The sequence below is a fragment of the Somniosus microcephalus genome, chromosome 3, assembly GCF_052327205.1.
Source record: "Somniosus microcephalus isolate GS21.2 chromosome 3, FLI_Smic_1.0, whole genome shotgun sequence".
NCBI classification, from domain to species: Eukaryota; Metazoa; Chordata; class Chondrichthyes; order Squaliformes; family Somniosidae; genus Somniosus; species Somniosus microcephalus.
The window spans coordinates 351,930,614-351,953,797 of NC_140989.1; the positions used below are offsets into that span (position 1 = coordinate 351,930,614).

Here is a 23,184-nt window from a genome sequence, read left to right on the forward strand (position 1 = left end):
CCATCCTTGTGGCAAAACCCTTGTACTGCGATTAGCACCTCCCCCAGTGGAATGGCTGAGAATGGACATTTCTTGCATGAACCAATTTCAATTCTCCATCCTGGTACTATCTCGCACAACACCTTGAGGCACCTGCTGTGCGGCCTCACTCCAGCCACTTCTGCTCTTATTGAAATATAGCTGCAGCTAAAAGGGTCAGAAAGTCGCTTGGCCTTGTTGTATAGATTGGAAGTGAAGCTGTCGCCAATTAAAGGATTGTCCATTAGTGGATTTTACCCTACATTGCGATTAATTGACAGCAAGAGATTCAGAATGATAAAATTAAAGGCCACCACATAGTATCTCCTATATAGGTTTGTTTATAGTGTGTTCCATTAGCTCCTCTACAACTACCTGTCTTTGGCTACAAAGAAAGATGTGCAGGTTGATGCAGGACTGCTAGCTCTGCCTTGGATCCCACAAGGACACCTTTTCCTCCTTTTTATGAGGAGGTGTAATTTAGGAAAATTAGCCTTGGTATGTGTAGGACAATGAAAGAATACTCAATTTATAGGTGTGCCGTACTTCATTTTTGATACTTGTCCTCCACTCGTCACGTTTCTCACCCTCCTTCCAGCAGATACTTGGTTCCTTGGTTTGCTTTTGCAATTTTTTCTCTCTGTGTCATAATTTCCTTGGGGCCAGCAGGGTACACGAGGCAGAAGTTTGGATGATGGTGACTGTTGGAACCCAGAAATGGTGCAGGGCCTGGCAACCCCAGGTTTCTGCCCACGAAGCTAGTCGAGCGGGAAATCCCATTGGGGTCGGGTCGGGTTGGGGCGGGCGGAGGTTCCATTCACCCCTTGGCGGCCTGGCATTAAAGGAGGAGACAGGGACGGAGGGAAGGCATTTCCCACTGTTCCCACCTCCTCCTCTGCTCTGATTGTACTGGGCACTGATAGGATAGAGGCATCCAGTACAGTAGAGGCATCCAGTACAGTAGAGAGGCGGAAGTGGGACCCACAGAGGTGTTTCGTGTCGGGGTCATGACCTGGAACACTCCAAAAGATTAAAGGCTGCCAAATTTCAATTGGACCTCTGATGCAGTCTCACCAATGCCGCTGTATTTAAAGTGGTCTGAGTTCAGTGCCTTTCCAGCACCAAATTTTGTTTCCCTCTCCCCCTCGAACAGACGGCCAAGATATACCAGTACTGGTTCTCGCCTGATTTATTAAAATTGCCTGACCCTGCCCTGACCCCAGAAACTCATAGGATTACAATGGATATTCAGTACAGAAACAGGCCATTCGGCCCAACCAGTCCATGCCGGCGTTTATGCTCCACTCGAGCCTCCTCCCGTCTTTCCTCATCTAACTCTATCAGCATAACCCTCTATTCCCTTCTCCCTCATATGTTTGTCTAGCCTCCCCTTAAATGCATCTATATTATTCACTTCAACCACTCCCTGTGGTAGCGAGTTCCACTCTCTGGGTATAGAAGTTTCTTCTGAATTCCCTATTGGATTTCTTGGTGACTATCGTATACTGATGGCCTCTAGTTATACTCTTCCCCACAAGTGGAAACACTCTCTCTGTATCTACTCTATCAAAACATTTCATAATTTTAAAGACCTCTATTAGGCCACACCTCAGCTTTCTCTTTTCAAGAGAAAAGAGACCCAGCCTGTTCATCCTTTCCTGATAGGTATACCCTCGCATTTCTGGTATCATCCTTGTAAATCTCGGGTTGGATCAGTCTTCCAGTCAGCCGGCGTATCGCAATTCCGTCTCTGTCACAGGTGTGTGATGGAATTGGACCCTGGATTTTCAGGCAATTGTGCTTAGATCTCTCCTTAAGACAGTTCCTTGTTAATTAACCCATTTAAAAATTATTTAATTCTGGGTTTTTTTAAAGTTTCACATTTACTAGTCAGGTGTTTGTGCCATTGGGCCATTTTTCCAAATGTGTGGGGTTTTTTTTAAGAAAAGGGGTTTTGGTCCAGTAAGATAATTGCTTACAGATCCAATTAGTTGGATCAAGTTGGTGGGCCCATTGCCCTGGAAGTACCCATTGCCCTGGTTCCCGCCTGATTTATTAAAATTGCCTGACCCTGCCCTGACCCCAGAAACTCATAGGATTATATGGGATATTCAGCACAGAAACCGGCCATTCAGCCCAACCAGTCCACTTCCTACTCTAGGAATCCAAATCCTAACTAGTCAACAGTAACTATCCAACAATAAAGCTTCCTTTGCAGAATATACATGATGCTGAATGAATAGGGTTTTGGTACTGCTCATTTGTTACTATATTTTGTCTTTTCACACAAGGGTCACCCTCCATTAGTTGCGGCACTTGCTGAACTGTATGGAAGTGTATGCGGACGTTCCATTGATCCGAATAAAGAGATTGTGGTAACCGTTGGAGGGTATGGTTCTCTCTCTAACTCTATACAAGGACTTGTGGACAAGGGAGATGAGGTAAAAAGCAGATAAATATATTTTTTTTGTGTGTGAATATGTGCCAATTAATATAAAAAGGTTACAGTGGTGCAGTTCTCTCAATCGCTCTGAGTTTGTCCAGTGAGTGACTGAGCCCTATGACGACAACAGCAACAACAACTTGTATTTATATAGCACCTTTAATGTAGTAAAAACATCCCAAGGTGCTTCACAGGAGTGTAATCAGACAAAAATTTGACACCGAGCCACATAAGGAGAAATTAGGGCAGGTGACCCAATGCTTGGTCAAAGAGGTAGGTTTTAAGGAGCGTCTTAAAGGAGGAAAGAGAGGTAGCGAGGTGGACAGGTTTAGGCAGGGAATTCCAGAGCTTAGGGCCTAGACCGCTGAAGAAACGGCCACCAATGGTGGAGCGATTAAAATCAGGGATGCTCAAGAGGGCAGAATTAGAGGAGCGCAGATATCTCAGGGTTGTGGGGCTGATGGAGATTACAGAGATAGGGAGGAGCGAGGCCATGGAGGGATTTGAAAACAAGGATGAGAATTTTGAAATCGAAGCGTTGCTTAATCGGGAGCCAATGTAGGTCAGCAAGCACAGGGGTGATGGGTGAACGGGACTTGGAGACGGACGATGTTACGGAGGTGGAAGTAAGCGGTCTTAGTTATGCTGTGGCTATCTGGTCAGAAGCTCATTTCAGGGTCAAATATGACACCAAGGTTGCAAACAGTCTGTTTCAGCCTCAGACAGATATTCGGGAGAGGGATGGAGTCAGTGGCTAGGGAACAGAGTTTATGGCAGGAACCGAAAACAATGGCCTTGGTCTTCCCAATATTTAATTGGAGAAAATTTCTGCTCATCCAGAACTGGATGTCGGACAAGCAGTCTGACAATTTAGAGAAAGTGGAAGGGTCGAGAGAGGTGGTGGTGAGGTAGAGCTGGGTGTCGTCAGCGTACATATGGAAACTGATGCTGTGTTTTCGGATGATGTCACCAAGGGGCAACATGTAGATGAGAAATAGGAGGGGGGCAAGGATAGATTCTTGGGGGATCTATGGTGTGAGAGGGAAGCGAAGCTGTTGCAGGTGATTATCTGGTTACGATTAGATTGATAAGAATGGAACCAGGCGAGTGCAGTCCCACCCAGCTGGACGACAGTGGAGAGGCGTTGGAGAAGGATGGAGTGGTCAACCATGTCACAAGTCGAGAAGGACGAGGAAGGATAGTTTGCCTTTGTCACAGTCACAAAGGATGTCATTTGTGATTATGATGAGAGCTGTTTCGGTACTGTGGCGGAAACCTGATTGGAGGGATTCAAACATGGAGTTGTGGGAAAGATGGGCATGGAATTGGGAGATGAAAACACGTTCAAGGACTTTGGAGAGGAAAGGGAGGTTGGAGATGGGGCGGTAGTTTGCAAGGACGGAGGGGTCAAGGTTTGTTTTTTTGAGGAGAGGGGCGATGACGGCAGATTTGAGGGAGAGGGGGACAGTACCTGAGGAGAGAGAACTGTTAACAATGTCAGCTGACATGGGAGCCAGAAAAGGAAGTTGGGTGGTCAGCAGTTTGGTGGGAATAGATAGGGTCGTGGGAGCAAGAAGTGAGTCTCATGGACAAGATGAGCACAGAGAGGTCATGAGGGGAGATCGGAGAGAAACTGGAGAAAGATGCGAGTTCAGGGCTAGTGCAGGGGGGAACCTTGGAGGAAGTTTGGCCCAGTGGGCTAGGGGAGGGAAGGGAAGTGGCAGAGGCAGCTGAACGGATGTTCTCAATCTTAGAGACAAAGAAGTCCATGAGCTCCTCACACTTGTTGGAGGTGAGGGTGGAGGAGACAGGGGAGAGGGCTTTAAGAAGACGGTTAGCAGTAGAGAATAGAAGCCGGGGTTTATCTTTGCATTCCAGAATGATTCTGGAAGTGAGCCATTTTGGCAGACAAGAGCAGGACCCGATAATGCTTTATGTGGTCCAGCCAGATCTGGCGGTGAATGGCTAAACCAGTTGTCCGCCATATCCGTTCAAGTCTGCGTCCCTTCTAACCAGAGGGAATGGCCAGGGTGAGAGAGGATAATTGTTTTAATAGGAACTAGGGCATCAGAGGTGGTGGTGAGGGTGTGGCTGAGCAGATCGGGGTGAATAGAAGGCCAAAGGCTGGACAGTTGGAATTTTGTAAGTGCAGTTGTAAGAGAGTTGGGAGAGAATTTTTTCCAGGGGTGGACACAGAAGGAAGTAGAGTTGGGGGGGGTCGGGGGGATGTGGGTGGAGAGCGATACGAGGCAGTGGTCAGAGATGGCCTTACCTGCAATTGACACAATGGGAGTAGCGAGGCCACGAGAGATGGCAAGGTCGAGGGGGTGGCCGTGAATGTGGGTTGGGGAGTTTACATGGAGGGAGAGATTAAGGGAGGATAGGAGACTAGTGAACTCAGAGGAGAGAGAGCATGATAAATTGAAATGGAGGTTGAAATCACCGAGGATGAGAAGTCGTTCGGTGCGGAGGCTGAAGGAGGAAAGCAGTGAAGCTATCTCGGTGATAAAAACCAGGGGAGCCGCAGGTTTGGTCCCTGCTCTGTGCTGATCTCGCCCACCTGGAATGGAGGTAGGGTGCTACAGTTGGCCTCTGTTGCCTCTAGGTTAGTTTAAGTAAGCATTTTTTCTCTTTTTTCTCTCTCTCTCTCTCTCTACCCCTCCAAACCAAGGGTGTTGAGGCCATTTGCAGCATTCGTCCTGCTGTTTTTTGGATCAGATGTTAAGCTGAGGTCCCGCCTGCCCCAATGAATTATATGAAGAAGAGCAGGGAGTTTTCCCGAAGTCCTGGCCAACGGTGCCCCTCAAACTACATCACTATAACAGAATATCTGTTCCTTTATCTCGTTGGCTGTTTGTGGGACCTTGCTGTGTCCAAGTTGGTTGCTGTGTTTGCCTACATAACACTTCAGTAATATCTCATTGACTGTGAAGTGCTTTGGATTGTCCTGAGGTCAATAGTGAAATGCACTATACAAATAAACTTGCAGGGCTGCGGTGGATAGAGTGGGGGAATGGGACTGACTGGATTGCTCTACCGAGATCCGGCACGGACTCGATGGGCCAATTGGCCTCCTTCTGTGCCGTTATGACTCTTAAGTTCTTTCTTTCTAGATACTTAACCCGTTTTGAATGCATATAATTACTAAAACGTATTTTTAAATTTCAGGTGATAATCATTGAACCATTCTTTGACTGTTATGAGCCAATGGTTAAAATGGCTGGAGGGGTCCCAGTCTTCATCTCATTAAGACCTGTGAGTATGTAATCAAACAAAGCTATTTATCGCCTAAATGAGACTTGCTGTGAGGTAGAGTTTCCGCTTTGGGCCCAATCGGCAAAACGGATGCCAGTTGTGCCCAAAATTATGCAAGTTTTGAAAAGTTTTTTTTCTTGAGTTTTCGCTCAAACTCATTTGCATATTGCCAAATGCAAAATCTGCCATGAACCAGCGCAGTCGGGCAGCGTTTTAAAAGGGCGAGTGCAGTCCTAACCAGCTGGACAACGGTGGCGAGGCATTGGAGAAGGATGGAGTGGTCAACCATGTCAAAGGCTGCAGACAAGTCAAGAAGGGCGAGGAGGGAGAAAAAAGTGGAAATAGAAGTGATCAGCTCGGGTCCGGAACGGCAGCCAAAATGCGCACATGAATGGACACAGTTATATAGGCCTGGTTATGTAGCAATTATTATTAGGATATATATTTCCTGGTAGAAACAGGGAATAATAGGTAGCAGACAATAGGAGGGAGTCCAGAGTTAAAGTCAGAGGTCCTGTGGAGGGCTAAAGTTGATGTCGGGAGGGTGGAGTCGGCATGGAGCATCAACGAACTGTTGTCCAAGTTCGGAGACAGGTGTAGCGGGCAAGTGAAATCCAGAAGCTATTTGGAGGGTAGAGAATTGGCGGATGGAGGTTATTTCCGTGGGAGTGAGAATCCAGGAGGTGTGCCGAATCGGTTGCGGTGCAAAAAGATGATGGCGAAGTTGGCGCGAAGTTGGAGGTCACTGTAGATCAGAGGCGGCGGAGCAATGTAAACCACTGGCCAGCAACCAACACAAAGCTGAAAAACCAGCAGAACGAGTCGCTCGGCCCAGCAGAGAACCGCAGCAGTGGGGGGGGGGGGAAGGGCTGTAGGTGGCCAAAGAAATACGATTGCCTGTTGTTCATACTTGCTCCAAAGGTGGCGCCGCAACCTCTAAACTAACAATTTAAAAAAAAAAAATTATTATTCATTCTTGGAATGTGGGCGTCGCTGGCAAAGCTGACAATTTATTGGCCATCCTTGGTTGCCCTGATGGTGGATCTACTTCTTCAAAGTGGTTTTCACACAGCTGTGTGCCTTGCCAGGTCAGTTAAGAGTTCTGATTTGCCTCCAACTGTTGCGTTGAACAAAGCAGGTGTGCGTTAGCTTTTACTGAGGTGAGAGAATTCGGTGGCAGGGAAGTGAGCACATTTATCTACGTTGGATGCCAAAACCTATGGAATAACGATGTGTCATATTAGCTTACCCATGTTTAAAACATTCATATGCAGTTATATTGTCAGCAGTTTTAACAGGTATTAGCCAGGTTTAACGTCTTCATCAAATGGACAAATAATTCCAGATTAATACATAGGCCCAGAAATTCGGGTCGGGGGCTTCCCGCGGGTGCAAGCCCCCGACCTGCACTTACCTAGCGCGCCGGCCGTTGTGCTGTGGGCCCGCGTGGAATTCTGATCCTGGGCCTCCTCCAGCTGCCGGCGCGCAGTGTTTGCGTATCCCAGGGGCGCAGTTAGTTTGAAGCGTCCCCATAGATCACGTGGGCCATGGGGAGCCAATGGTAGCAGGGAATGCTTCATTCATAAATTTGACAGGAAGAGCTGTCAAATCTATGAATAGAGATCGTCCCCAAAACCGAACTAAAACTTCAAATAATTTTTTAAATAACTATAAATTACATAAAATAACTTTTAAACAATAATTTAAATTTTTGAAAAAATGAATTAGTTTTTAATGGGGCTAAAAATAAACTTACCTTTCTTTAAAGTATTTAAAAATAATAAACCTGTGGAAAAAATGTTTTAATTTTACTTAATTCACCACTTACCTTGTTAAAAGCAGGCCTTGCGCCTGCTTTTTAAACGCGCAGCTGCTGGAGACTTACCCTCCCGGAGAAACCTGCAAAAAAAAAAACAAAAAAAAACCGGAAGTTCCAGGCGTACGCGCTGCCTCTCTGGCGTACGTGTTTGACCTGTGAACCCCTTCCTCCAAGGGAACGGAAGTCTGGTTTCCAGCGTATGTGCAGTGCATGCACGAAACCAGCACTTTCGTTGGCCCTACGCGTGAGTACACAGTGCTTTCTCATCTGTGGGGACCCAGTGTTTGTGAGCTAATGTTGCACAGCATCATTTTTAGGTTCTAGTTTCATTATTTTGTGGTTGGGCCTAGAATGGCCAAACGCCAGCTTGACTCTGGTAGCACTCTCGTCTCAGATTCAGCATGTTTAGAGTCAAGCCCCACTATTGACTTGAGCTCATAATCTAGGCCGATACTTCATTGCCGTATGGAAAGAGTGCTGCAGTGTCGGATGTGCCATCTTTCGGATGAAATATTAAACTGAGGTCCCGTCTACCTGTTCAGATAGATATACAAGATCCCATTGCAGTAAGAAATGTCCTCACCTTTCACCCCACCTGCCTCCACATTCAACAGATCATCCTCCGCCATTTCCACCACCTCCAGCGTGATCCCACCACCAAACACATCTTCCCCTCCCCTCCCCTTTCAGCATTCCGAAGGGACCGCTCCCTCTGCGACACCCTGGTCCACTCCTCAGTCAACCCCTCCCCTTCCCACAGCACCTTCCTGTGCAAGGAGATGCAACACCTGCCCTTTTACCTTCTCCCTTCCCACTGTCCAGGTGAAACAGCAATTTACTTGTACTTCTTGCAATTTAGTATACTGTATTCGCCGCTCATGATGCGGTCTCCTCTACATTGGGGAGACCAAACACCAATTGGGTGACCACTTTATGGAACACCTCCGTTCAGTCCGTAAGCGTGACCCCAAGCTTCCGGTCACCTGTCACTTTTTAATTCTCCGCTCCACTCTAACTCTGATCTCTCTGTCCTCGGCCTATTAAATTGTTCCAACGATGAGTGGTAGGACCCTAGGAAGTACAGAGGGTCAGAGGGACCTTGGTGTACATGTACATAGACCCCTGAAGGCAGCGGAACAGGTAGATAAGGTGGTTAAAAAGGCATATGGGATACTTGCCTTCATTAGCCGAGGCATAGAATAGAAGAGCAGGGAGGTTATGATGGAGCTGTACAAAACGCTGGTAAGGCCACAGCTGGAGTACTGTGTGCAGTTCTGGTCGCCTCACTATAGGAAGGATGTGATTGCTTTGGAGAGGGTGCAGAGAAGATTCACCAGGATGTTACCTGGGATGGAGCGCCTCAGCTATGAAGAAAGACTAAACAGGCTGGGGTTGTTTTCCTTGGAGCAAAGAAGGCTGAGGGGGGACCTGATTGAGGTGTACAAAATGATGAGGGGCATAGATAGGGTAGATAAAGGGGAACTTTTCCCCTTAGTACGGGGGTCAATAACAAGGGGGCATAGATTCAAGGTAAGGGGCAGGAGGTTTAGAGGGGATTTGAGGAGGAACTTTTTCACCCAGAGGGTGGTTGGAGTCTGGAACTCACTGCCTGAAAGGGTGGTAGAGGCAGGAACCCTCACAACATTCAAGAAGCATTTGGATGAGCACTTGAAATGCCATTGCATACAAGGCTATGGACCAAATGCTGGAAAATGGGATTAGATTGGACAGGGCTTGATGGACAGCGCAGACACGATGGGCCGAAGGGCCTCTTTCTGTGCTGTATAACTCTATGACTCTAACGAAGCTCAACGTAAGCTCGAGGAACAGCACCTCATCTTTCGATTAGGCACTTTACAGTCTGCCGGACTCAACATCGAATTCAACAATTTCAGACCATAACCTCTGCACCTATTTTTTCACATGGCAGCTGTTGATGATTCTGCCATTCCTATTTACACCTCTTCTAGACTCATCTTTTGTTTCTTTACTTGTCCCATTACCATCTCCTTTTGCTTTGTATTATCATACCTTTTGTCATTTAATCACTCCTTCCTTCCACCCTATCACAGACCTTCCCTTTTTTGTTCTTTCCTCCCCCCCTTCCCCTGCACTTGCTTAAAATCTGTTAAATCTCGAACTTTTTCCGATTCTGACGAAGGGTCATCGACCTGAAACGTTAACTCTGTTTCTCTCTCCACAGATGCTGCCTGACCTGCTGAGTATTTCCAGCATTTTCTGTTTTTATTATTTTTTAAAAAGGCTTGCATTTATATAGCACCTTTCACAACCACTGGACGGTCACCCAATCTGCATTTGGTCTCCCCAATGTAGAGCAGACCGCATCATGAGCAGCGAATACAGTATACTAGATTACAAGAAGTCTCAAAGCACTTTACAGCCAATGAAGTACTTTTTTGAAGTGCAGTCACTGTTGTAATGTACTCAAAGAGCAGGGAAGTTCTCTTGGTGCCCTGGCCAACATTGAACCAACATCACCACAAATAAAAGACTAGCTCATCATTTATCTTATTTGTTGTTTGCGGGACCTTGCTGTGTGCAAATTAGCTGCCAAGTTTGTCCGTATAACAGCAGTGACTGCACTTTAAAACATTTTCCATTGGCTGTGAGGCATTTTGGAATTTCTATGGATGTGAAGAATTGCTATATAAATGCAAGACTTTGTTTTTCCAAGTGCAGAGTAATTCTTCCTTTGCTCTAACCCAACAATGGCCCCTTAGCGTCTCAGAAGAGCATTCCCTTCTATACTGGTGCGTTTTATTTAACTTCCCGCTCCAGCCATTCTCTCCGGATGAGATTGCCTGCTTTCACCTGCTTTCCTGTATTCATTGAAGAACTGGATTAAAACTCGAATTAACTGCATAGTACCATTAAAGCCAGCTGGGAGAATAATTTTATCCCATCAGCCTGGGATAGATTCCAATTCAGAAGCCGCAATACTGAAAAGGCAAGTGTGCTAACTAGTTTCCTTGTACCTGCCATCTTAAGAATTTTCCATTGGAATGCCCCCAGTCTGTTCTTGCATTATTGTGTCTAACTTCCTCCCACGTTTTGTTTATCTGTCATCCGCAACACCGCACCTGGGGGCACTTAGTCACAGGGAAGATCTTTGTACACGCTGAGTACTGTTTATCTAAAATAAAAAGTGCCCCAGCTGCAACAAAATGTGTTTCCATGTTGAATGGGAACAGTCACGCACCAAGATTTAAAATAACATTGTGTTTTCCGCCGCCCTTTCGATAGCCAGCCCCAAGAAGAACTAACCGAAGTGCTTCAGTCAGAAGATAAATGCCTGGGATTTCGGCCGGGTTCTTCCGATCTCCCGCCTTAATTCCAGCGGAAGATCGGCCAAAACCGCAGGAAAATGGCACAGTTGACAGTTTCCGCGGTTTCTCTGGGGTTGCCGCAAAGTTGCGGCAGGCAATTGGAGAAAGGCCGCAGAAACACTACCCCCCAAAACCTGCAAGATATTCCGGAGTTTAGCAGCACTGTGCATTATTAACTGTCCCACGGAGAAGTAGACCACTTAGTCCACTTGGGGAGCATGGGGAAGATATGCCGAAAGACTTGTCTGTCCTGACCGGGATAAATATTCCTCAAAAAGACATGGTTGCTGCTCTAGCTACAGATTCTGGGAAGCTTCTTGAGCAACAAAAGCCAAGGAAAAGTAAAGGCAAACTCAGGAAATGCTGGTCAGCCAGTATCTGTAAAGAGAAAAGATAGATCAACAACCACTAGCCGCAGCCCCACCAAGGCTACAGAGAATGATCCTTCAGCTACAGAAGTATGACTTCACAATCATTCACCGTCCAGGCAAAGACACGCTCTCCAGAAAGTCTCTTAGCTACCAGGACAGCAGCCTCAGTGAAGGCATGGATGTGCAGGTGCACATTGTGTACAACAGCTTACCTGTGAGTGACTCAAAACTGAAGGAGATCTGAGCAGAAACCGAGAAAGATGCACAACTCACACTGCTGAGCAAAGTCATACATGAAGGATGGCCTGAGGAAAGGAGGAAATGCCCTCGGAGCATATCTGAATTCTGGAACCACAGAGACGAACTGTCACAAATCAACAGCATCGTCTTCAAAGGGGAGAAAATCATCATTCCTACCAGTCTCAGAGAAGAGATGTTGACAAAAATTCATGCTGGACATATGGGCATGGAAAAATGCAAACAAAGAGCACGTGACATTATGTTTTGGCCCGGAATGTGCAAACACATTGAGGACATTGTCGGAAAATGTTCCATTTGTCTAGAACACCGCCCATCAAATGTCAAAGAGCCCATGATACCTCACCGTATCCCAGACAGTCCCTGGCAGGTCGTCAGCTGCAAGCAAGTGCATGTAAAACATGTACAGAGACAGCAACACCAAAAGAGATACTATGACAGGTCAGCTAGACTACTGCCGCCGCTGCACATTGGAGAATCTGTCAGAATCCAGGACCATGACTACTGGAAGCCAGCAGTCGTCATCCAGCCAGCTGACACTGAGCGATCGTATCACGTCCGCACCCCAGAAGGACAGGTGTACCGCTGCAATCGCAGGCACCTCCTGAACACCAAGGAACAACACCGTCATTCCGACGAGAGGTCAAGCCTAGAGTTATCCTTGACTTGTGAACTGCCAAAGGTTGTAGGCGGATCGCTGCCCTAAAAAAAATGTTGAGTTTACTTATATGTTGATGCTACTGAGAACATTATGTAGAAGAAAGGTTCAAAAGTAATGCATAACATTTTCTTTTAAAAGAAAAGGGATGTAACATTTGCATATTGATTTATCATTGGCCCGCAGGCATCTGTAAGAAATACCTATTCTCGTGATCACATGCTGAGTTGTCATTGGCCTGCAGGCATCTGTAAGGACTGCTATTGTTTAGAAGACCCAGGGGCCCTGACTCCATCTTGTCCACACGGTGCTGTATGTATGTTTGAGTTCACAGACCTGATGCTTCATTAAAAGAGTTTAAACTGTAATATTCCGTTGTCCTGCAATTTATTATTTTTGTACAAAGTGTGCAAAACAAGACAATTCTAGGCGTATACCTTTTCATCAGAGCTGAAGACACAATGCCTGGTACAAAAAGGGCAAGGTAAGTTGCAAGGCTAGTAGCGCCATATAGGAGCATAAAAATGAGAACTTCAGCTGTGATGGCAATGGAAATCAGGTAGAAGTCCCGCAGCAAAGGGCCCATCAAATTCTAGTCCTTCTAATAGCTACGCCAATCCTGAGCTACCAATGGTCAGAACTACCACTGGTGTTGGCCCCTTTTGTACCCAAATGATGATTTCAGTTGGATAAACTGGGGTTGGCACCAGCCGTTCATTCCCTTTTTTTAAAAAAACCCTTAACTGCGGACTGAGATACTTGATGAAGCATTACAGACCATGCGACACTACAGTTTTACAATCCTGTAAAATGGAAATTCTACATGATTGCATTTTGTAAACCAGTTTTATTCTGCATTTTCTCCTTCCCTCCCTCTCTTTACAAAAAAAATTCCTGTAAGAGTAATTTCCATTTCACTGCTTGGAACTTGCCCTTGTGTCGCTCCTGGTAATTTTTTCTGAAGCTAAATATTTTGCTCTATTTTCTTAAATGCTGGGATGCCTGGTGGAAAGCTCAAACATGCTGTTTGTTTTTTTTGTTAAGCTGCAGGAAAAAGTTGAGCAGGGCGAGAGTGACAGTGGAGATTGGGTCCTCGATGAAGACCAACTTGCTAGTAAATTTAATTCTCGGACTAAAGCAATAATCATTAATACACCCAATAATCCACTGGGCAAGGTAAGGCTTCAAAATCTTAATATTTTACTTTTTGAAAATGTAAGCGTCAAATACTAATGTTTCCGATGTGAAAAGGGAATCAACCTTTGTGTTAGATCACCATCCAGGACAAAGCAGCCCGCTTGATTGGCACCCCATTCACCACCTTCAACATTCACTCCCTCCACCACTGGCGTACCGTGGCTGCACTGCAGCAACTCGCCAAGGCTTCTTCGACAGCACCTCCCAAACTCGCGACCTCTACCACCTAGGACAAGGGCAGCAGACGCATGGGAACACCACCACCTCCAAGTTCCACTCCAAGTCACACACCATCCTGACTTGGAAGTGTATCGCTGTTCCTTCATCATCGCTGGGTCAAAATCCTGGAACTCCGCCCCCCCCCCCCCCTCCTTCCTAACAGCACTGTGGGAGTACCATCACCACACGGACTGCAGCAGTTCAAGAAGGCAGCTTGAAGGGATAATTACTAGTCCTAGCCCCTTTCAGGCCACCCTGGATCAGGCGTATTCCGCAGACGTTCACCTTCAACTAAAGTTAGAGGTAGCCAAATCCTAAAGACGCTTAATTGGGTCTAAAGGTCCGGACTATCTCTCCCTAAAGGAAAGGAACAACCTGAAGATGCTACCATCCTCCAGATAGCACTTTTAATAAGTTTAGCTAGACTGTAACCTTCCAGATATTATGAGGGTCCAGAAAACTCCCCCAGAATTCTGCAACTCCTCACCAGAGTGTACAGAGATTGAGTTCGCAAGTTTGATACAGAAGTACTATGTGAGACAATTCTAAAAATATATTTATTAAAGAACCGACATGTAATTACAGCTGGTGATTCAATCGCAACTTTAACAGTTCTAAAAACAAATAGCTTACAATTTTTATTCTCAGAGAAACTTATTCTCGCACCTTAACGTCATTACATTTTACATTTCTTACTTAGTCTTATTCCAGGATATCCACCAAAATCAAATACCTTTGATACCCGAGACTGAGTTGTAGGCTTACAGAGCCTGCCTCTGATGCCTGAGAATCACTTTGCCCCTTCCAGCAAATTCTGTCTTCCTATTTGAAAGTTCTATATTTATACTCTTTTTTTTCAGTGGTATATCCTTTGAAGTTTTCTGCTGATGTAAGCTAATTATCTCTAGTCATTTTTCTGTTGACCACTGCCTTTCTTACAGTTAGTTCAGCTTGTAGCATTCAGACTCGCATCTCTCCTTTAGGTGTTCAAAACTTATCATAGAACCATTGCTGTCATATTGTTTTTATTTGATGCCATTCTTACGAAGGTCTTCTGTTTGTATCTTTTTACAACATGGGTACATCATTGTCTTCTTAGCTACCTCAGTTGGTTGTATTACAGACTTTCGGCTGAAAATTCAGTAGCCTTAGCGCCTCATTTGAGGCACTAGAGGGCCTTGCGCCGGAGTTATGGCCAGTAGTGAAATTCCCTGGGGCCCTAAATCGGCGTTGCTCCGGTAGCGCTGCGCCGGCACCGATGACGTCATCGGTGTGCGCAGCGTCCCGGTTGCCGTGGTAACCCGCCCGAACTCCGAAATTGAGTTGCGGCCGCCTCGCCCGTGGCAGCCGCAACCAGCGTTTTGTCAGAGGTGCCTTACTGCAGTTGGCGCCGGCGCATTAAAGGCCCCGCAGCGGCCGGCCGCTTTCCCGCCGGCCGCCTGCCCGCAGCTCCCTCCCCGGATTTCTCTCTCTCCTCCCCCCCCCCCCCCCCCCCCGAACAGATGCAAGCCCGGCACTTGTCCGAGGTGCCGGGCTCATTTTTAAGCAGATTTGCGCGGGCCGCGGCCGGGTGCAGGCAGCTCCTCCTTAACGGAAGGAGGAGGCCTGCACTTCCCCAGCCTGCCGCACCGCATCGGGTGCCGCAGCGCCGGAATTGCGGCGCGAAACGGCAGTTAGCGCCCTTTTCCAGGCGCTAAGACCCTTCAGTAGCGCCGGCAGCCGTTTGGGCGTGGCGCCACTGAATTTTTGGCGCGCGCAGGGGACTTAGCGCCGGCACTAATTTCCGGCGCTAAAGCCCTGGCTAAGCCAAAACCCAATTTCTAGGCCTTTGTGTCTCCTAGGTGTTCCAAGTTTGACACAAAAACAATGTAATGGCTGGTGCCTCCTGTGTTTCATTTGATGTTATTTTTACAAAGGCGCATGTTTCTTTAATTTTGTGTGTTTCTTTCCCTAAGTGTTGGTTTATGACACTTAACTGGGCATTCCATTGTGTTCCCTCCAAAGCTCAGACTTTCTGGAAGCTCTAACCGTCTGCTTCAGTAGGGTTATTGTTTTAGTGTCAATAACTTATCTTATCTCAAAAGCTTGTGTGCTGTTTACAGCTCCATGTCAACAACTTATCTTATCTCAAAAGCCTGTATGGTATTTACAGCTTTAGACTATTGAGGCTTTTAGATTTTCAAACCCAGTTTGTCATGTTTAATAAAGTCAGAATTCTGTTCATAGGATGGTGTATTTTTCTGAATATGGCTATTCCTTCACAGGCTCACCACCACCTTCTCAAGAGCAATTAGGGATGGGCAATAAATGCTGGCCTTGCCAGCGACGTCCACATGCCAAAAACAAGACCTTTGAATTTTAAATTAAATTAAACAACACGGATAAGTGGCCAGCTGAACTCCATTTACATTTGGAGAATGGAAGATGCCCTCATGCACTTAAGGGAAATGGTTTAATCATAGGACGTAAATTATTATTAGATTATGTATTTCAGTTACACAGAGAATTAACCGATGGCTCAGAGTATTTCACTGGCTATTACATCTAATAATTCAATTGAGATCATGGACGAATGCAAGGCTTGAGTAGTTTTTTTTCTGATTCTCTAAATCCTGGATGTGTACTGTGTTTCCTTAATCTACACTGTGTGTTTCTGGTTTCTGGAAAAGGTCATAGCTTTCATTACTGCTGTCTTGTCAGGTGTTGCTGCATTTTATCAAATCAAATAATTGTGTGTGTGTGTGTGTGTAAAATGCTGTCAGTAACCCATTTGTTTTAATAGGCATTGTGATTGGAAACTTAGGCCAACGTGTGCAGCCTTCTCACGTGATAGGAGGTGCCTTTTATTCATCATCAAATCGTAGAATAGAATCATACAGCACAGAAGGAGGCCGTTCGGCCCATCGTGCCTGTGGTGCTGGCTCTTTCAAAGACCGATTCCAATTAGTCCCACTCTCTTTTCCCACAGCCCTGCAAATTTTTCCCTTTCAAATATTTATCCAATTCCCTTTTGAAAGTTACTGTAAAGTTTACAGTAATACCTGCTACAGAAATTCCTGTAAATCATTAAAAGTTTGAACATGCTTGTCTGAAGTGCTTGTAGAAGGTTGTAATTTTGATTTTTGAAACTGCATTGGCCTCCAGGCTGTGTTGGGTTACACGATTTCAGCGGAGGCCAGGGATAGTCATGCTCCATTTGGGCGAGTCACCTCTGGGTCAGGCGGGGGACAATCTGGGAAGGTTCCTGTTATGAATCTTATGATCCATGAAGAAAGACTCATGAAATAACACTGGACGGCCAGCTGGTGGCGCCGTCCAAGGAGTATAAATACTCGGGCGTGGGCCCAGCTTGCCCAGGACATTTTGTAAACAGGAACTAGTGAAAGATAACTAGACCACCATGTTTTGAAACAAGTTGATTAAAGCCTTGCTTTATACTCGAACTAAGTGCGTAGTGAGTTTTATTACGTCAGTTCCCATTCCTGGTTCCTGTCCAGCATCTCCTGCTGGAAGTGAACTTACCTGGGCCGTCGGGGAGGACAGCATCAGCCTGCTGATACACTCCGTTCAGACTGGCTTCTGAATTACAGGCGTTTGAGCAAGGGCCCCTCGGCAGCTGGGGAGACATTCTCCAGGGGAGGAAGGATAAAAAAACACTGACTGAAATACTGAGCTATTAAAATGATATCCGCTTCAAAGAAATTGGGTTTGTTTTGGCAGACTCCAAGTAGTAATGCGTGTGCGAGCATCTCAATAATCTGCTTGCAGTGGAACGGAGGAGGTGCTACTTGTTTGAAGGCCTGAACTCCACTGTCTTGTAATGCTGTAGTTGACCGTACTCTTTTTTAATTCTGGATTTTTGCAGCAATCTATAATGAAGGGATTTGTTTGATTTTTAAAGTAATCTAACCTTAAAAAAAAAAAAAAAATGACCAAAATACTATTTTGGCCAGAGAACTCTTTTTTTTCATATTGTAATGCACTGTGGTTTATGCTTTTAGATATTTAAAATGGAAGAACTGAAGGTAATCGCAGACCTGTGCATTAAGCATGATGTTCTCTGCATCAGTGATGAGGTGTATGAGTGGCTCGTATACAGTGGACATAAGCACATAAAAATAGGTAACACCGAATACATCCACTTAGTGAAAAGGTCATCAGAGAAGGTGGCCCTCTACTGGTGTGTGCACATCCTGAAAGCAATACTTTGGTCAACAGTTTAGGCCCTAAACCTCTCCACCTCTCGCCTCCTTTCAAGGTACTCCTTAAAACCTACCTCTTTAACCAAGATTTTAGTCACTTGTCCTAACATCTCCTTTGGCTCGATGACAGTTTTTTTTGTCTGATTGTGCCTTGGGACATTTCCTATGTTAAAGGCGCTATATAAATGCAAATTCTTTTCAGGAGGCTCAGAGAGAGAGAGGCTATGAATTCATACCTTTACGAACCAATATAAAAAGTAGTTTCTCTAAAAGTAATACTGAGGTAAAGAATACTCCAGCGAGGAGATGAAATGTTTTCATCTAAAATGCCTCGCCCCCAACAAGATTAAGTTGGAAATGTTTTAAAGCTTTCTCGAGACTCGCCACTTGGGTCTCCTGGCTGAAGAAGGTGGATGACTTATCACGCTCTGGCTACCCTTGAGCCACAGTCTCCAGCAAGGCTGCCAGTCCCCACTTTAATGATGAATGGTAATTGTCTAGTTATGTCATCGGAATGGATCTTTTACATTTGACCAACCTATTGCCGTGAGTTTCTGCTCCGCTGCGTTTGTTTTTTCCAATACGGGTATTGTTGTGTATGTACCTTTTAAGAGAGAACTGATTTTATACTGTAGTACCGGCAGTGACCACACCTGTATATAAAGCCATAGCAGGCTTCTGTACTTTCAGTTTTAAGCTTACCCTCTGTTCAGTAAATACCTGTTATTATTGTTCTCCTGCAGTCCGTGTATTATTACTACTCGGACACTACAGGTATGAAATACTTTTCTGTTTTTGCCCAGTTCTGCCCGGCCTCCTCGGTCAAAACTGACTACGAGAGGGAGGTTCTGTGACCCGCTGTTAGGCTTTCACAGTTCTGCTGTGATTTTGACACCGAGATTTACCCTTTGGGGCAAGATTGATGTGGGTTCTGCAGAAGTTTTAATATTGCAGTCCCTGTTAAGCTCATTTTTGCAGCATTGGATGACACTGGGAATGACCCGCGTTATCTAATCCTAAATGATGGCAGTGTAGTCAGTGCCGACTAAGTGAATAGAATATGAAATGGATGAACCTCAAATAAAATACGTTGGTGGAGAGATATGGAAAAACATGCCCTGCGTTACTTTATCTGCATCTTGTAACATTTACAGGTCTGTAACTAAGTTAGATCAAACCTACTGCCCTCACCAAAAATCATTAATAACCTTGTTCCCTTCTGTTGGCCTTTTCCTATATTAGATGCGACAATAAAGGGTTTAAATCATTTCCTTGAAAAAAAACAGATTATCTGGTCGTTATCACATTGCTGTTTGTGGGAGCTTGCTGTGCGCAAATTGGCTACCGCGTTTCCCACATTACAACAGTGGCTACACTTCAAAAAGTACTTCATTGGCTGTAAAGCGCTTTGAAACATCCAGTGGTCCTGAAAGGTGCTATATAAATGCAAGTCTGTCTTTCTGTCTTTCTGTCTTTCTGTCTTTCTGTCTTTCTGTCTTTCTGTCGTTCTGTCGTTCTGTCGTTCTGTCGTTCTGTCGTTCTGTCGTTCTGTCGTTCTGTCGTTCTGTCTTTCTGTCTTTCTCTCGTTCTCTCGTTCTCTCGTTCTCTTTCTCGCTTCTCTCCCTCGTTCTCTCGCTCTTTCTCGCTTCTCTCCCTCTTCCTCTCTTTTCTCTCTTTTTTCTCTTTCTCTCTCCCTCTTCCCCCCTCTCTCTTTTCTCTCTCTCTCTCTCTCTCTCTTTCTCTTTCTCTTTTTCTCTTTTTTTCTCTTTCTCTTTCTCTTTCTCTTTCTCTTTTTCTCTTTTTTTCTCTTTCTCTTTCTCTTTCTCTTTTTTTCTCTTTCTCTTTCTCTTTCTCTTTTTCTCTTTCTCTTTCTCTTTCTCTTTTTCTCTTTCTCTTTCTCTTTCTCTTTCTTCTCCTCTCTCCTCTCTCCTCTCTCCTCTCTTCTCTCTTCTCTCCTTTCTCTTTCTCTCTCTACTTTTGATAACTTGCTGGGTTACTTTTCCACCGGTATCTCATCGGGGGGCAGCCGTTCTCGTGACTGAGCCCAGACAGCAAGGGCTGAATTTCCCTCTTCCTGGCCCTTGCAACTTAGGGGTGCGACGTCTGCCTGCCACCCTGACCCTGGCCTATTTCCCTGGGTGGGAGGTCGTCGGGCATTCATGGTGGGCTCCCGGCAGGCTCCCCGCCACCTGATCTTTGGTGGGGTAGGGGTTGAAAATCTTCCGCCAATTGTCAGTGGGCCGTAGCCAAGCCTGATCCTTGGCCAACATTCAAACGCAGGTGACTGGCTAGCGACCAGGAACAGGAACCCCAGCGAAATCTCCTCCCTGTCGTTCACCCACCCTCTGACCGGTTTTGAGTCGCTTGTGTTTCCACTATGTTGCTGCGTCCTTCCTTGTGCTGCTTAGCTCTTTAACACAAATAGTGTTATGTGGCAGTTGCTTTCATCTCATATATTTTCTTCCCTTCACCTTCATAGCCACTTTGCCAGGAATGTGGGAGAGGACCATTACCATAGGAAGTGCTGGCAAAACCTTTAGTGTGACTGGCTGGAAGGTGAGTATTTTAAGAATTTATTTGAGCGGCTCATTATGTGACATTCCCTATAAAGTCTCTTTCTGAAATGCTTTCAGCTGGTGTGTATATGTAGATATAAAGCTCTAGGTCAGTTTTTTTTTAAATAATATTTTTAGTTTGTACAGAATCCAGTAGAAGAGCCATTTATAGTGTGACCTTTGTTTCCCCTCTGGCAGCTTGGTTGGTCTATTGGTCCAGAGCACCTGATAAAGCATCTTCAGACTGTTCAGCAGAACACCATTTACACTTGCTGCACTCCTGTTCAGGTAGGAAGGCGTAACTCGAAGTCCTTTAACTAACGACTGCTTTCAGTAGTCAGTGCTCGAACTGCTTAATCACAGACTCTATTAGCACAGAAGGAGGCCATTCGGCCCACCGTGCCTGTGGTGGAGGCTCTGTGAAAGAGCCCTGCAATTTTTCCCCGTCAATTATTTATCCAGTTCCCTTTCGAAAGCTACTATTGAATCTGAAAGAAAGAAGAAAGAAAGACTTGCATTTATATAGCGCCTTTCACGACCACCGGACGTCTCAAAGCGCTTTACAGTCAATGAAGTACTTTTGAAGTGCAGTCACTGTTGTGATGTGGGAAACGCGGCAGCCAATTTGCGCACAGCAAGCTCCCACAAACTGCAATGTGATAATGGCCAGATAATCTGTTTTTGTTCTGTTGGTTGAGGGATAAATATTGGCCAGGACACCAGGGATAACTCCCCTTCTCTTCTTCATGCTTAAATGTTTACCTTTTATTAGCTACTGAAACGCTTTAGATGTACGTGTGATATTATACAGACAGTGGAACCATGTATCCTTTAATTGGAGGATAGCTCTAATGTCAACCAACCAAAAAAACACAGCCACAAGTATTCAGGATATTTTTTTCCTCTGCGGCCAAATTCTGTCCACATTCAAATATTTTACGTCCTACCCCAAATCCTCAACCGTCTTGTTTCTCGGTGGTACTGCCAAGTCTCTCCTTGTGCTTTTTTTTTTTTTTTTAAGTTAGTCAAGTGCTTTGTTGGGTTTCAGACCTTGCCCGTGGCAGCTCTGTGACTGGCTGCTCGGTGCCTCCCTGTGACCGTCCAGCTGAGCTGAGGAGCTTTCCTTGTGGGGGAATTGTGGACAGGAGCCCCGATCGTGAAGCAATCTTCTCCGTTTCCACTGCCCAATATCATTAGGCTGCACAGCTTCTTGTTGTTTAGAAGATGCTAATTCCTGAATGGAATTTTTTTTGTATTGAGTTTGTACCGATGCGGCAATATCGGCGCGTGACATTTTTAACTGACTCCAGCTGCAGCTGACCCCACTATTTTAGTAAGTTCCTCATTTTGATCACATTCTGTTGCTGTTAATTCGCTGACATTTGCAGCTTTCAAAATGCACGCACGGATTTTTTTTTTTTAATTTCATTTTTGTTGAATTGTATTCCAGCGAAGGGCCACCAAAAATAGATATTGCAGTAAAGGACGCTCTTCGTTGTAATGAGGATTTTCCTTCTTCCCCACGCTAGCCATCCTTGTCGTTTCTGTGAGTAAAACTGCCGATTTGTGGGCAGCTTCCCTGTTTATAGGGTCGGGGTCGAGTCTCTGCCCAGAATCATTTCACAAAGGGCACGAGGAGCCAGCACAGGCTGGGCACTTCTCATCTCTTGGTTCGACTGGGTTCAAGCCCAGTTTGTACAGAGGAACAAATATTGTGTGAGTGTAGTGCCGAATCCTCAATTATCCACAGTTCTCTTTTTTTTAAGCAAAGGTCTGCAAGAGTGATCGTTCTCATTGTATGTTTGCAGAACTGAGCAGCAACCTTGGAGACCTTGTTGTCTAAACTGATCTGTGCCCTTCCTGAGTGTATAACGGTCACAACCAGACGTACACTTGCATGCACTTTTTAAAAAATAAAAAAATAAAAAATGTCTGTTCTGTTCCCTCAGTGCCACGCCGATTAAGAGCATGAGAACGTAAGAAATGGGAACAGCAGTAGGCCATACGGTCCTTCGAGCCTGCTCCACCATTCAATAAGATCATGGCTGATCTTCTACCTCATCTCTACTTTGCTGCACTATTCCCATATCCCTGGATTCCCTCAATATCCAAAAATCTATTGATCTCTGTCTTGAATATATGACAGAACATCCACAACCCTCTGGGGCAGAGAATTCCAAAGATTCGCCACCCTCTGAGTGAAGAAATTTCTCATCTCAGTCCTAAATGGCCGACCCCTTATTCTAAGACTGTGACCCCTGGTTCTAGACTCCCCAGTCAGGGGAAACATCCTCCCTGCATCTACCCTGTCAAGCCCTGTAAGAATTTTGTATGTTTCAATGAGATCACCCCTCATTCTTCTAAACTCGAGGGAGCATAGGCCTAGTCTACTATTCCTACCACCTGCTGAACAGAGGGATGAAACCATGCCTTGGGCTCCTCGTGATTCTTCTTGAAAGACTAACCACATTTCATCCCTCCGAGCAGCAGGAGGTCGGAGTTGGAGGAGGAGATGGCGCTCAGAGGGGGGCAGAGGTGGGGGGGGGGTGCAAAGGGAGAGTGCAAACAAGAATTGTAAGGGGGTGACTGCTGCCAGTCTGAAGAGAGGGGAGTGGAAGTTACCAATACCACCTGAGGAAGGGGGGAGAAGTGAACATCACCAACATGGACTATGTGTGGGAGGGAGAACATCACCAACATGGACTCTGTGGGGGGGGGGGTGGAGAACATCACCAACATGGACTCTGTGGGGGGGAGTGAACATCACCAACATGGACCGAAGAGCGAGGGGGATGGCAGATGTCATTATGACTGAGATGGGCGGGTAGGATCAGTGCTGAAG

General features: G+C 45.7%; 1 protein-coding gene across 8 annotated transcripts in view; it reads left to right on the forward strand.

Annotated features, from left to right (window-relative positions):
• The window catches only part of LOC147122349 (kynurenine--oxoglutarate transaminase 3-like), an 88,024-nt gene that overhangs the window by 29,162 nt on the left and 35,678 nt on the right, over window positions 1-23,184 (forward strand). For all 8 annotated transcript variants that reach the window (XM_085983403.1, XM_085983401.1, XM_085983404.1 and 5 more), the window contains 6 exons: window positions 2,310-2,459; window positions 5,630-5,716; window positions 13,214-13,345; window positions 17,587-17,707; window positions 20,267-20,343; window positions 20,541-20,630. In XM_085983403.1, the coding sequence (XP_085839529.1) occupies window positions 2,310-2,459; window positions 5,630-5,716; window positions 13,214-13,345; window positions 17,587-17,707; window positions 20,267-20,343; window positions 20,541-20,630 (657 nt within the window). The remainder of the gene's footprint in view (window positions 1-2,309; window positions 2,460-5,629; window positions 5,717-13,213; window positions 13,346-17,586; window positions 17,708-20,266; window positions 20,344-20,540; window positions 20,631-23,184) is intronic.